Source organism: Cuculus canorus, chromosome 1 (assembly GCF_017976375.1).
Source record: "Cuculus canorus isolate bCucCan1 chromosome 1, bCucCan1.pri, whole genome shotgun sequence".
Lineage (NCBI taxonomy): Eukaryota > Metazoa > Chordata > Aves > Cuculiformes > Cuculidae > Cuculus > Cuculus canorus.
This window is the reverse complement of record NC_071401.1, coordinates 113,904,161-113,917,638: the sequence shown is the minus strand read 5'-3', so window position 1 is coordinate 113,917,638 and position 13,478 is coordinate 113,904,161. Positions and strand designations below refer to the sequence as shown.

At 39.9% G+C, this 13,478-nt stretch overlaps 1 protein-coding gene across 3 annotated transcripts; it reads left to right on the top strand.

The window, feature by feature from the left end:
- Positions 1–114: 114 nt before the first annotated feature.
- C1H3orf52 (chromosome 1 C3orf52 homolog) lies at positions 115–11,683 on the top strand. Of its 3 annotated transcripts, none has more exons than XM_009557211.2 (7): positions 115–354; positions 1,619–1,837; positions 4,698–4,821; positions 6,393–6,526; positions 7,376–7,446; positions 9,321–9,520; positions 10,396–11,683. In XM_009557211.2, coding segments are annotated over exons 2-7 (699 nt in total). In that variant the 5' UTR covers positions 115–354; positions 1,619–1,669; the 3' UTR covers positions 10,398–11,683. The 3 variants fall into 3 exon arrangements, with proteins under 3 accessions (XP_009555506.2, XP_053944379.1, XP_053944371.1); XM_054088404.1 differs by lacking the exon at positions 115–354 and adding an exon at positions 622–640; XM_054088396.1 differs by lacking the exon at positions 115–354 and adding an exon at positions 645–762.
- Positions 11,684–13,478: the final 1,795 nt, after the last annotated feature.

The window sequence follows — 13,478 nt, the reverse complement described above, 5'->3', positions numbered from 1 at the left end:
TGCAAGAAAGGCACACCCAGATGAAAAACTCAAGAATTTGCAAGCAGCTCTGCACAGCTGTAAATAAAAGGACTTTGGCTTTGGCAGAGTGAGATCTGTAATCATTAACTCATTTGACTTAGAAAACCTGTTTCGGTTTCACACAATTCAGTAGGAAGACAAGGTCTTTTACTGTGAATGAAAATTAATTAAGCTCTTGTCCAGCAGAAGTACTGAGAATCAGCACATAAACGCTTTTCTAGTAAACATGTCCCAAGGAAAATGTTGTGTATCTGGATACACATTTTGATCTTGATGACTGCTCGGCTTCATTCTCAGTCCTTCAGAGTTTTAAGGATTCTGCAGAACCAAAAGGTAAGATATCAGTTTGTATTTCTGTGCGCTCAGCTTTGTGGAGTGCCTTTGCCTGGATGGCTGTGACATAACATCAGGAATCTGAACTCCTGGCAATGCTTCAGAAGTCAGTAGCCAGATGAGTTGCACAAAGAGAAAATCTGGGAGGGGAAAGCATCCTCAGTATGTGGCAAGAAAAAGAAGGAGCAGTGATGTGAGTGGATACTCAGCCAGCAGGGGAGGAGTTGGACAAAGAGGCTTTGTTTCCTTCCTTAATGCACGATCCTCTCTGTGCTGGGACAAGAGAGTGAGTAAGAGTGCAGTTACCGGCTGTCTGCCCAACCCGTTTGATCAGGAGGGGAGAGGGGTGCTCTGTGGGAAGGAAGGAGAAACACGAGGATGCAGTCAGAACAGGAGAAATGAGAGGAGGTAGGATGGAAAGGATACTGGAGAGGTGGGAGGGAGGAGTTAGCCCCTGGCTGCACTAATTTGTTGTGAGTGACTATAAGTAGCACAGGAGCGTTCTTGTGGGAAGCTAGTGTAGATCAGATCTCAACTCACACCATGATCTTCGTAAAATATGCCCTGTTAGAGCACAGGCTGAAATTGAAGGCAGTGTTCCTCTTCTCTTCAGTTTTGTCCTTTTGATTTTTCACATGGAAGGAGCTTCTCAGGTTTAGGCTGGCTAGTATGTGAACAGACATAAAAGGTTCTGTAATGACAGATGTGATTTGAGGCTACATAACAGCTAGTGAGAAGACAAATCATGGGACAACAGTCAGTAGTGTTAATTCCTTTATTGACTATAGAGGAAACTTAAAATTGGAAATGTTGATGGATATTTCAAGTTCCCTTCACAGCCCAACAGAGCTATGAGCTATGGGATCCTTTACTTGGTTTGTGCCGTTAAGATCCACATTTTTTCATTTAGCTGTGCGGATAATAGCAATTGTATTTTACTCTTCTGGCTAACAGCAGGAGAAAAAGTTACCTGGTTCCTTTCAAAAACTGCTTCAGCAAATGACAGCATTGCTGAAGGTTTAGTCACCTGCTTATGCATGTCAATGGCTGGTACAGTAAGGCGGACAAACTGGAAAACCTAGTATTGCACAGCTGAGGGCTGTAGTTCTGGTGACTAGGCAAATCGATACTTTCTCCGCCTCCCATTTCTCTGTAGCTAGTGCAGATGACGTGTTTTGTCCTTCCAAGGAATCCCCCTTATTTATCAGTGTTTTGGGATCACTCCCATGAAAACTCTCCCAACTCTCCCTGTTACTGTCTCCAGCCTCATACCAGAAGTGCTACTGACCATAACTACAGCTAAAACCAGAAGGAAATGAGTTGCCTCCGTGCTTGCTTCAGAGACAGAGGTCTTCCCACAGAAACAGAAGCTATGAAAAGGCAAGGCTTTGGTCAGGAGCATGAGATTATTGAATTACAAGAAGATAACATGAAGGAAAGTGAGGCTGATCAGGATAAGCCTCTAAATGGCCAATCAAGAAAGGTAGGAATTTATTTGCTCCTTTGATGCTTGCAGCTGGGGAAAATACCACACAGCAAGAGGAAAAAGCCTTTGAAGGAATGTTCTTATAGGGGTGGGTTAATCTGATGTTTCAGGGAGACAGAAAGGTTATTCACTTGAAAGTAAAGGCTGAAACCTGTTAGGCATATTCCTTTTCTTCTTCTCTATGAAGTATGCTAATACTGGAGAGGGATTTTAAGCTTTTCTATTTTTTGTTTTGGATGTTTGTGAACTTTAACTTAGGAAATGAAGTTGTAATTGGTACTCTGAGTTTTGCTTTCTCTTCTCACGTGCTGTCAGTGGGATTGGGCGCAAAACCAGAAAAGAGAAAAATTGAAACCCACATTAAAAGCAAGCTTTCTTCAAGAACAAATTAATCAGAAAACAGCACTGCCAAAACACAATTCGGATATTCTGCAACAGACTATGCTGGATTCTCTCTTTTTTTATCCTTGACTAATTTCTATGTTGTAACAATTATAAATTTTTATGAATAGTGTGCCCCAAAATCTCGGTTAAGATCAGCATGTGAGTCCTAAGGGAGGTAGTTTCTAGCATTTAGCTTAAAACTATGTAATGGGCCAACACTGGCAGAGGAGTAATATATACTCACAAGTGACTGCTGTTGTACAATGATTTTCATTTCTTACTGAAGAACAGAGGGAATATCTGTGGCAGCTCAGCTGTATTAGCCACACCACCCCCTCCCTTCCTGCTCCTGGCTGAGAGCAGTGACTGCTTCCTTGTGGGACCCCCACTGATTGTCACAGGTTCATTCCACCAGCTAGGCAATACCCCCATTTACTCTTCTATGTCAGGGACCAGTTACTTCTCCTCCTGCCTGGTAAGCTGTACCGGCTTGCTGCAGGGTCAGAAAAATTCTAGGGAGGTGCAAAGAGGAACAGTAAACGGTGGAGGAGATACAGGGGTGAGCTAGATCTGCTTGACTGTCTTCAGAAACTTTACCCTTAAGTTTCTGTTCAACCTTCCCCTTCCCAGAGCTGATTTTTTATTTGGGCTCTGTTTCTGCTGATTCTGGCAATTGGCTCCTATCCTATAAGGATCCCCTTTAGGAATCGCTGGAAAATAATCATGCCTTTTTTCCTGCTCAGGTGACAGGTTAATCAGAAGAACTACCTTGTCCACTGGGGAGAGACTTTCTCTCCTGCTCCTCCCTCCCAGCAGTCTTGTGATGTATCTGGGCAATGTCCAGAGGGTGTTGGCCCAACTGGTAGGGGATAGTTGAAGAACCGAATGCTTGCTTGAGATCAAACCAGTTTGCTACACGTGATTAAGAATTACATTCTTTTAATAGCCTAAATTTGTGGCTCAATCAAAACTTGGGCTTGGTAACTGCCTGTTTCAACTGATATTAGTATGTCTGATTTCATAGCTGTACTCTAGGCAGTAGTTACTGGCTTTTTTTCTTTTTCCAGATACAAAATTATATGCTAGTGTCATGGATTAAACTGAAGATTCATTCTTTTAAAATATTTTAGAAATCAAATAAAAAAATGTGTGTAAACATGGGCACACCTGACATTACACTGTAAGAAAAATCATATTCATCATTCCCCTTTTGTTCTCCACCAAAACAAAGTTCTGAATGCAGGGGTGTCTGCAGAGAACACTTTCCCTTTCTCTGCCCCCGCTCCTGGAGAAATTATTATTATGAGATCTTTCTGTGGGTATCTGTTTTCTCTCCCTGTTCATCTGCCACCCCCAGAGAAGCTTTAAGCCAGCTGGTGGATGTCAGTTAAATTCAATGAAAGGCTCTCTATTATGCTGAGCTCTTATAAAGTTCAAAAAGTAAAGGAAGGTAACCTGGGTCAATGCCTCTAGCTAGCAACTAGTTCGTGCCAGCATGAATGTGTGTGGCCTAGATAGCCTACAGCATGTACTTTTCCTTGCCTGGTGCTGATGTAATAAAGGGTACGCAGTTTAGAGCAGAATTTGTGGTGGATGGGAAGGAGGAGGAGGAATTAAAAATGCAGGATGATCTACTTGGGGTTTCATGTCCTTCCTTCAGTCTTCTATCTGTGGGACAAAATAAGTTGGAGTTTTTTATTTATTTTGCTGTTTCACCTAAACTATTCTTTTAAAACATACTAGTACTGCTAGAGTAACTAATTAAAATGCTAATTTCTGCGATGATCTTGAGTCCTACTAAAAATTAAATGAAAGGCAGGTATTCTCCTTTCTCTCTTATGTGAACATACATACATGCACAATTGTTCTGAAAATTGTGATCTCCTAGAACAGGTGAGATAAATATACTCAATAGCTTTGAAGTTTCCAATCTGCTGAAAAAAATAGGAGTCTACTATAAGAGTCTTAATTTTTTTTTGGAGTGTTTTTTTAATGCAATAATAGCTCATGAATAGCCCTCGACTTGCTTTGGGTGATGGCATCCATGAGATATGCAGACTAATATCATCAACATAGCAGAGGTGAATGATTCTGGGAAGTCCCACACAGCTTGCAGAACATACAAATTAAATAGCTGTAGACAAAAAAACCCCATAAATTGGAAGCCACGAATGTACCTTTGTAGCACCTCAGCTTAATGGGCAATTCAGGAGTTGGAAATTCTGCACAAATGGCAAAGTCTCTCTTTCAAGTAATAATAGCCTGCCTGTGAATGTTTTGCCTGCTGCAGGTCTACATTCCCACCTGCAGCAGTACTTAAGGGTGGTAACTGCTTCTGTAGGGCATTGATTAGCAATGAGACTCTTCCATCTATGTGGGGGGGTTTATTTCTAAATGTTACAGTGGAGACTTGCTTAAATAAATTTTCCCACCTGATTTAATTAATCAACATGCTCCTTCCTTTTGTAATTAGGAGAGAGATGACTGGAAATCATGCAGAAAAATAGTTTTCTGGAAGTGTAAACTGTGGATGGTTATAACTACAATTTTTCTAGTATTCTTCCTGGTCATTCTCATCAGCCTAATTCTTTATTCTAGTAAGTATCTCGTTCTTAGTTAATCCTCTAATAAAAATGTACAATATGTACAATCTAATATAACATGATTTTGTCAATAATAACTTTAAAGCTCCTTCTGTAAATGACTGAAGGGACTGGGATGCTGGCTTCAGAGGGTGGTGTGCTGAGTAGTGATTGGGAATGCTTTTATTCTAGCGGTCAACAAGCAACATTTATCCTGATCAGATTGTAATTCCAGTTTGTAGCTAAGTGAGAAAATGTAGTGAGACAGAATAGTTTGGGTTGGAAGGGACCTTAAAGATCACCTAGTTCCAAATCCCTGCTGTTTGTAGGGGCATGTCACCAGACCAGGCTGCCCAAGGCCCCATCCAGCCTGGCCTTGAACACCTCCAGGGATGGGGCAGCCACAGCTTCCCCAGACAACCTGTGCCAGTGCCTCACCACTCTTATAGTGAAGAATTTCTTCCTTATGTCTAGTCTAAATCTGCCCCTCTCCAGTTTATACCCATTCTCCCTAGTCCTATCACTACAAGCCTTGTGAAAAGTCCCTCCCCAGCTTTCTTGTAGCCCCCCCCAAGTATTGGAAGTACATCCTCAATGCACTCCAGGAGTCTCCTGGATTGCCTACAGCTTGCCATGCTACTTTTCCAGCATATGTCAGGGTGGTTGAAGTCCCTGAGTAGGATGAGAGCTTGCAAATGTGTAGCCTCCTTTAGCTGGAGGAAGAAGGCTTCTTTGGTTGGCTCTCCTTCATCAGGTGGTCTGTAGTATACACCAACCACAAGGTGTCTGTTGGTTCCTCGGTCTTTTATTGTGACCCACAAGTTTTCAATCTGTTTGTGGTTACTCTTCAATGACAGCTCTTGACATTCTATCCCTTTCCTGACATAAAGAGCAAAGCCTCCACCCCTCTTTCCCAGTCTGTCCCTTCTGAACGGCCCTGTAGCCATCGATAGCCACACTCCAGTCATGGGATTGGTCTCACCAAGTTTCAGTGATAGCAATGAGATCATAGCTTTCCAGTAGTACAGTAGCTTCCAGCTCCTCCTTCTCGTTGCCCAAGCTTCGTGTGTTTGTGTAGAGGCACTTCAGCTAGGCTGCCGGTCACATCACCTCCTTAGTGGACCCTTTATTACTTATAAGGTGTTTTGGAGAAGTTTCGTCCCTGACACCTACTACTTCAGGTGCCTCCCACTGATCTCCACAGGACTTCAGCCGTGCCATGGCATCCCCAGCTTGCGCCTGGACAGCAGGTGGAGGGCTCATACCAGTACCCCGTCCCTCCAACCATTCTCTGTCCTCCCACCACTTGTCATAGGCAAGCCTGACATATCTCCCTTCCCCTTCTCATCTAGTTTAAAGCCCTGCAAGCTTGTAGATAGGGCTTTAAACTAGATTTAAACTAATGTGGGTGGGTGATTGATCTCAATGTGCTGTAACCTTTCCTCAAGTGACTTGCATTTTCTTTCTGTTACTCCTGAGAGTCATAACCTAGGAAATTTGTGAGAAAGCAAGGGTACTGGGTTTTTTTCAACACTTCTTCTAAATGAAACTTTTCTCTCCCCTTTCTGTCTCCTTTGGAATCTTAGATGTTTACACAGATGAGGATGACTATTGGGATACTGATGCACTACTAAATACTGGAAATTATCGCAATTTTTCAGGAACATTGGAGTTAATGTGTGGTCTGCCACACCTTTTCTCTGAAGACATTACTAAGAGGGTATGTGTTGACGTGATTCTTGGTAAAACTGATTGGTTTTGAAATGTAGATTTCCTTTTAAGAAGTTTCTGTTTCTCTCTGTAATAACTCGGCCATTTGCAAATCCAAACTTTTTCTAGAATAAGTTAAGTCCTGATTTAGAAAAAGGAATTGTCTGTTTTTAAGGACACAAACAATTTGCATTGATTAAAAACAAACAAAACCATAACCTGATATTTTTCCTGCATTTAAGTAATGTTTGGGACGCAGTGTTCACCTTTTTCATAGAATCATTGAATAATTTAGGTTAGGAGAGAGCTGGTGAAGGTCATCTAAGCCCAACACCAGCTAAAAACCTTGTTTGTCACATTCTTCTGTAAGTACACGATGACAGCCTGCGTTTATAGCTGTTGTTTATATTGAGCCATCACAGTTCTGAGTTACAGCTGAAATAAGCTCAGCAGGCATGGCAGTGCTGATTTAGACTTATTGTGGAAAGGGAGTCTGAATAGAGAGTCCCTTCCCTCTGTCAAGTAAGAGTAGCAGGGCTTTTTAATAAAAACCCAATCCAAAGAACATAAATTGCAAACAGCAACATGAGCTCATACTTTTAGTTCACCCTGAATGCCTCTATTGTGTTAGGGTAATATAGTAATCACTCAAACACACAGATTAACTTGTGTGTCAAACTTAAAAGGATTGTGTACCTTTTCCATGGCAGATATTTGCTGATACTGGCCCTTCAGCACCTATGTTTATGCCCCCCTAAAACACACTGTAAGAATGATTCATGATACATTCTTTCATGGGGAAAACAGATACTGAATGGAAGAAATATTTTTTCTTTCTCTTTTTCTTTCCCTCTCAAAGTTAAGTGATGTCTACAGTTCATCTCCAGCTCTAGGACGCTACTTTAGGTCAGCTCAGGTGGTTTATTACAGGTAAGTAATTCCCGTCACAAAAATTATCCAAAATTTCTCAGCTTTTGATGAGACATGCACGTGCCTATGCAAATAAATAAATAAAATAAATAAACAAGGTTCATGGGGAGGAGAGAACTCTTTAGTCCCCAAAAGAGCTAAAGCAATAGAAACATACATGTAATGAAAGGCAAAACAATAATATTGTGTTGCTGTTTAGATCTTTCCTTAGCTCCATTTTAGTTTGGACAATAGAAGCACATGTCAAAGCAGCTCTCAAAGTTGGAGAGACTGATAGAGCAGGATTGAGACTCAGAGAAGGTGGCTGAGTGGAGGCTAGGTTGGCCTGAGCAGGAGTTGTTTACACATGAAGGAGAAGCACAGCCACTAAAGGATGTTGGGGACAGAGGAACAGCAGTGGTGAGAAGAAGGGAAAAAACATCCAGGCCTGGCTTACAAAGGCAACAGAAAGCTTCAAGCTGGAACAGAGGGAAGAACTTACTCTTGGCAGAAACTGGTGTTTGACACTAGTAAAGTTTTAGTCTATGGATCTACCATGAACTTTAAACAAGAAGGAGGCTCAACAGCAGAAGGAAATGTGGGTCTGGAAAGATCAGGTGAAGCATGATCCTGCCATGGGGAGATAGTAGAGAGGCAAGGAAAGGTGGTTTGTGAACTTCCCTATGGAATTCTGAAAAAGCACTGCTATAAAAGAGACTAGAAAGGCAGGGGAAAATCATGGAAAGGAGATTTTCATAAAGCCCAAGACCCTTGAAAGAACATGGACAGAGGAAAATGCCAACCCTGGGCTGGGGCAGGGGGTAGTTATGAGGGCACATTGGAGAACGTCCTCTCCTGTACTGCCAGCTTTGGGCATGCTGGCTCTGTTGAATGAGTGAGCCTTACAGGTAAAAAATCATAATTTAGAAACCAAACACAAAGCTGTAGTTCTGCACAAATATCGTGACTAGATGATCTGTCTCTTCTCTTCTCTTCTCTTCTCTTCTCTTCTCTTCTCTTCTCTTCTCTTCTCTTCTCTTCTCTTCTTTTCTCTTTCTCTTTCTCTTTCTCTTTCTCTTTCTCTTTCTCTTCTCTTCTCTTCTCTTCTCTTCTCTTCTCTTCTCTTCTCTTCTCTTCTCTTCTCTTCTTTTCTCTTTCTCTTTCTCTTTCTCTTTCTCTTCTCTTCTCTTCTCTTCTCTTCTCTTCTCTTCTCTTCTCTTCTCTTCTCTTCTTTTCTCTTTCTCTTTCTCTTTCTCTTTCTCTTTCTCTTTCTCTTTCTCTTCTCTTCTCTTCTCTTCTCTTCTCTTCTCTTCTCTTCTCTTCTCTTCTCTTCTCTTTTTTGATATCTTAAATCCTGGGTGTACAATATGTAACTGGAGTTGTAGGTAGGGGATTTGGTAGACCATAAACAATGAAATCCCCATAGATGTACTCCAGTTTGGTGGTTTACACAGTCCATTCCAGATCTGGGGTAGGATCGTAGCTAGGTTGTGCCAGGTGCTTCTAGCAGGCAAGCAAATTTTATGACAGGTTCTTAGCAATCCTATGTGTGAGGTATTGCAGCAACTCTGCTCTTATTGTTATGTACTTTTTAGGCACAAGTGCTGAAAACCTCACCCCCTTAGGACACATGTTCACTTGCCCTTTGTGTATTTGAAATCATGTCTCAGTCTGGCTTCAGGTATGTGCCTAGTTTCTGTTAATGTTAAGAGCTGCTCTGAGAAAGAGGAAACTGGAATCTTTTATGGCAATTTTCTTTTATAATGCTTTTCTTCAGAGCAAGTTTAAAAAGAAAATTCCACACCAACATTGCTACGAAACATCAATCTTCTCAAAAAAGAAAAGATCCATTAGTGACTTGAAAACATTCATACTTGACTTTGTTTGTTTTTCAGTAATGCAAGCTCCACTGTATTTTATCAGCTAGAGTTTTCTGTACCACCATCAACAGAGGGTTTTATGGAAAACACAATGAACCCAGATTTTATAAGGAATGTTTTACGTCAAAATATTTATGATGAAGAAGATACTTTTAATCCCGAGACATCAGAATGCGACACATTAAAGCTTGATCCAACTTCTCTCACATTAACGTGTAAGTGCTGTATGTTAGAGGGACTGTTTCTTTACAAAGAGAGGATGTATTTATTTGAAAGAGGGGTATTCTTGCTCAGAAGAAGTTGAGATTTGTTAGGAAATATATTTTGCACAATAGTATTAAGAAAATCATAAAATATTCAGTTTTAAGTCTTGCTTAGATTATCAACCTAGGATTCACTATTTCTGATGAATAGCGGTTATAGTTACGACACTGGTTAGATAAAGACTCCAAGCAACTTTGTCAGATCTCCTCTTGCATTTTATACATACAAAGAATATGTCCTCATACTTGTGTGTACCATAAAGGGGAGCCAAATAACTGAAATTGTGTCTCCTGTTTGCATATTCATGTCTGAATGCTTATAAAAAAATTTCAATCCAAGTGAAACAGGATAAGTAATTTGGCAGTTTATTCTTGATTATTTTTTCACAGTCAAGGATGAAAAATCCTCCTGATTTTTATCTTTCCGGAGTTTTTAGAGAAAATTTATTATAGATAGAGATACTTTTTAAAGAAACCAAATATTCATTCTTACAGATTTTCTAGGTGGTGATGATCACCAATAACTACCAATGACTAGATAGTGATTCCAATACATTTAGATTTGTCTTGATGAAATGTCAGTATAGAAGTCCTATGAGCCACACCATAAGTAGATTTGTGTGTCACTTATAATGATTTTTCTTGGTACTTTTTTCAAGGGACAAGAGAGAAACAAGACTAAAGCTCTACTTCTCAATATCATTTTTCTCCTTATATATTGACAGTATTCATAGAAAACGCAGTGAAGAACGGACAGGAAGGAATATGCTGAAATATCTAACTAAAGATTCATCTTAATGTTAACAATGTACTGTTTTATCTTTCAGAGTAATGGTGGAAGGACTCCTCATATTCCTCACCACCTAGAAGAGATGGATTTCTCCTGTCTATCAGTAATCCCAGGGTGGGGAGCTATTCATTTGGTAGAAACACTTCTAAAGATGTAAAAGTCTTGTAAATAGTGTCTGTGATGCAGTATTTTAAACAGAAAATGTGGTATATTTATAACAGTGTTGTACTCCTAGAACATTACTACCTCCTTCTTTATTATCATCTTAATATATTAACAACTGTTTTCACTCTTGTGAAAACTATGCATCTTGCCTGATGCATGTTTTGTTGACTTTGAAATCTCTGCTTTACTTTCCCTTACTACTAAGTCCGTGTTCATTGCATGAACTTCAAAAGCACATGGCTCCTTTCTTCTGCTCTTAGCTTATCCAAAATTATCTACACAGCTTCATCCTTAATGCTCTATTCCACCCATGCTCCAGTCTGTTACTTTTCTCATGCCAGCTTCATGTGCCATGCTTCTCTGTTGTTCTTTCCCTCAAAACAGCCTGAAAACTTAAGTAACCTTTCTATTTTCTTTAACTACGTGCAAGACCTTTGCACTAGTTTAAGTGGATTTCATCTCTCATCATTTCTTTGTGCATCCTGCAGTCTTCCTGGATAAGATGGTATCTGCTCTATTTTTTGCTCCTGCAAAGTAAAATAGAAATGAAGAAAGAAGAAATGTTGTGAAGAAGCTTGTTTTACTCACTAACACATCTAAACTCAAGAGGAATCTTGAAGGGGTCAGTTTAGCTGTGTTCTTTAATGGTTACTGGTGCATGTAAACAGGCCGTTATTTGACCTGCATTTGTAAATTCAAAGTGAAACTAGTCTATACCTTAATTGTACTCCCTACCTCTGCTGTGGAGCTAAAAAAAGAACAGATGCAATATATTTGCCTTAATAAGGCAGAGAATAGTTGTTCTCGTTAACAAGAGATCGGGTGAGTGGTACCAGTGGGAAAAGGAAGGTGTTGAAGGAGACCATGTATGCCGGTGTGGCATGAGACTTATAGCCAGTAACTGGCTATAACATGAAAATTAAAAATTAAGCATTCATTTTACACAGAATGTGATGGATTCACTACCATTTTAGTGAAGTATAGCTTCTCGTCATTTGTTTATAGCCAGTAAAAACATTAGTTCAGTTGGATAGTAAAATTTATTCTAAGAAAGCTTTCGTATTGTGGAAATATCATATGGGAAAGTGTATTTTTCTTTTTCTAATATTACTAGTTTATTTAAAGAGTAATCTGAGAACTTTACCATGCATTAAATTATTTATTATTACTATTAAAGTGATTGGTTTTATTCTTCAGCAGCTTGCCTTTCAGGCATTTAAGTTGGAAAATAAACATTGGACTTCTAAATGCTGGGAGCTGTATGAAGCATCTGTCTCACACAGCCATACACTCAAACATGTATTTGTTGTTCCTTGAGTTTTAACTGACCTTGGGAAACAGCCTCAACCAAATCAGCAGTTCCCATGGGTCTCATATTTATGGCTAATTCTAACCCCATTTAGATTTGTAAGATGTAACTGACCATAAGAACTATCATTTCTCTTAATGCAATATTCTACACAGCATAAAACTATGAGATATTCCTTCTGATTCTTATGTTGGCTTAGGAGAAAATTAATGGTTTGTATGGTTTGTCCCAAAAGCAGCAGGGTACAAAAATACCAGCAGCAAAAAAATGGTTTGCCTTTGAGATGCTGCTTTATGTTATTGGTCTTATGAAGATAACTGAATCCACCCCTGAACTCTTCTTTATCTTGGTTTTGCATCTGAGAACTGAAAAATAGCATAATTATCAAGCTGCTTTATGGTGATACCTCCATGTGCACTAAGAGTCGGCAGAAAAAAGAAGGTGCTAAGCATTTAGTTTTTTTCAGCCATCCTCCTCTTTATGCTTACCCCAGCAATTCTCAAGAAAGATGAAAGTGGAGTTATAGCAAGATGTCTTGATATTCAACAGGATGTGTTCAACTTTACAGCCTACATCCAGTCATACTTTGAACTCTAATTCAGGAAATGTGAAAAAAACCCCAAAATGTGGCAGCTGGCTTTATCTCTTTGAAGTAAATTGATCATATTAAAGTAAATAATCAGATTAATTAGTTATGATCTCATCCATTTAGGACAAAGGAGTATGAAAATACATTATTTCATCAAGTCAGATATTTTGTGAATGCTTAATGTTGATGTTAATAGAAGGAGTGTGGGTAATACATAGATGACTGAGGCGACTGAACAACAATTAAAAAGGAAGAAAATAGATAATTCTGTTAATTCACCTTGTAGACTGCACAACCAGACCTTTAAAATCTCATCGCAGGCAGTCATATGTGTACCACAGCAACGAGTACATATTTTGGGCAGATTCAGATGCCTGTCACTGCAGCAGTACCTGAAGAGTGCTGTTCTAGCAGTGTGTCTGTCCACTGCTGCATACAACCATTCACCTATGGGACCATCCTCTGCTCCCAAAGTGCAGGCACAATGCTCAAAGGCACCACGCTGCAAAGCCAGGGCCGCAGCCAACGATCACACAGAGGAAGATTTTGAATCAGTAAAACCATTCAACTTTATCTTTCAAATTGTTTTAATACAAAAGTGGAGGGAGCAAAGCAATGTGATTAAGCAAGAACATAGGCAGGTAATCACTTTATGACCTCCGGTGAACAGTTGAATAAATGGATTCAGTCCTAGGCGCATGTCCATAAATGTTGCTTGCAGAAGGATGATGGGCTACAGGGTGGTTAAGTTCTGGTACCGCAGAGAACTAAATTTGGAGATGCCAGCAGGAGTGAACTGGAAGTGCTGTTTCACAAAGTCAATACCTGAGAATCTTCTACTGAGAGATGTGCAGTTACTGCCTGTGCAGCATCAGGGACTTCACAGGATTCGTAGTCTTCTAAGTGGCAGTTATTTGAAGTGGCTGGAATTTTTGCTTTGCATGTAGTTTGCTGCTTTTTTTTACTTTAATGCCAAATTTGTTAACCCTTCACTCTAAGACAAATACTATTACATTAAAAGGGAGTGGAGATGCAATTTAAGAGATGAGTTATTCAT

Excerpts from the sequence above, each read along its gene's own strand:
- C1H3orf52 (XM_009557211.2), top strand. The coding sequence starts at position 1,670 with ATGAGTTGCCTCCGTGCTTGCTTCAGAGACAGAGGTCTTCCCACAGAA. Across the intron at positions 1,838-4,697 it reads TAAATGGCCAATCAAGAAAG|GAGAGAGATGACTGGAAATC; the intron begins GTAGGAATTTAT and ends TTTTGTAATTAG. Across the intron at positions 7,447-9,320 it reads GCTCAGGTGGTTTATTACAG|TAATGCAAGCTCCACTGTAT; the intron begins GTAAGTAATTCC and ends TTTGTTTTTCAG.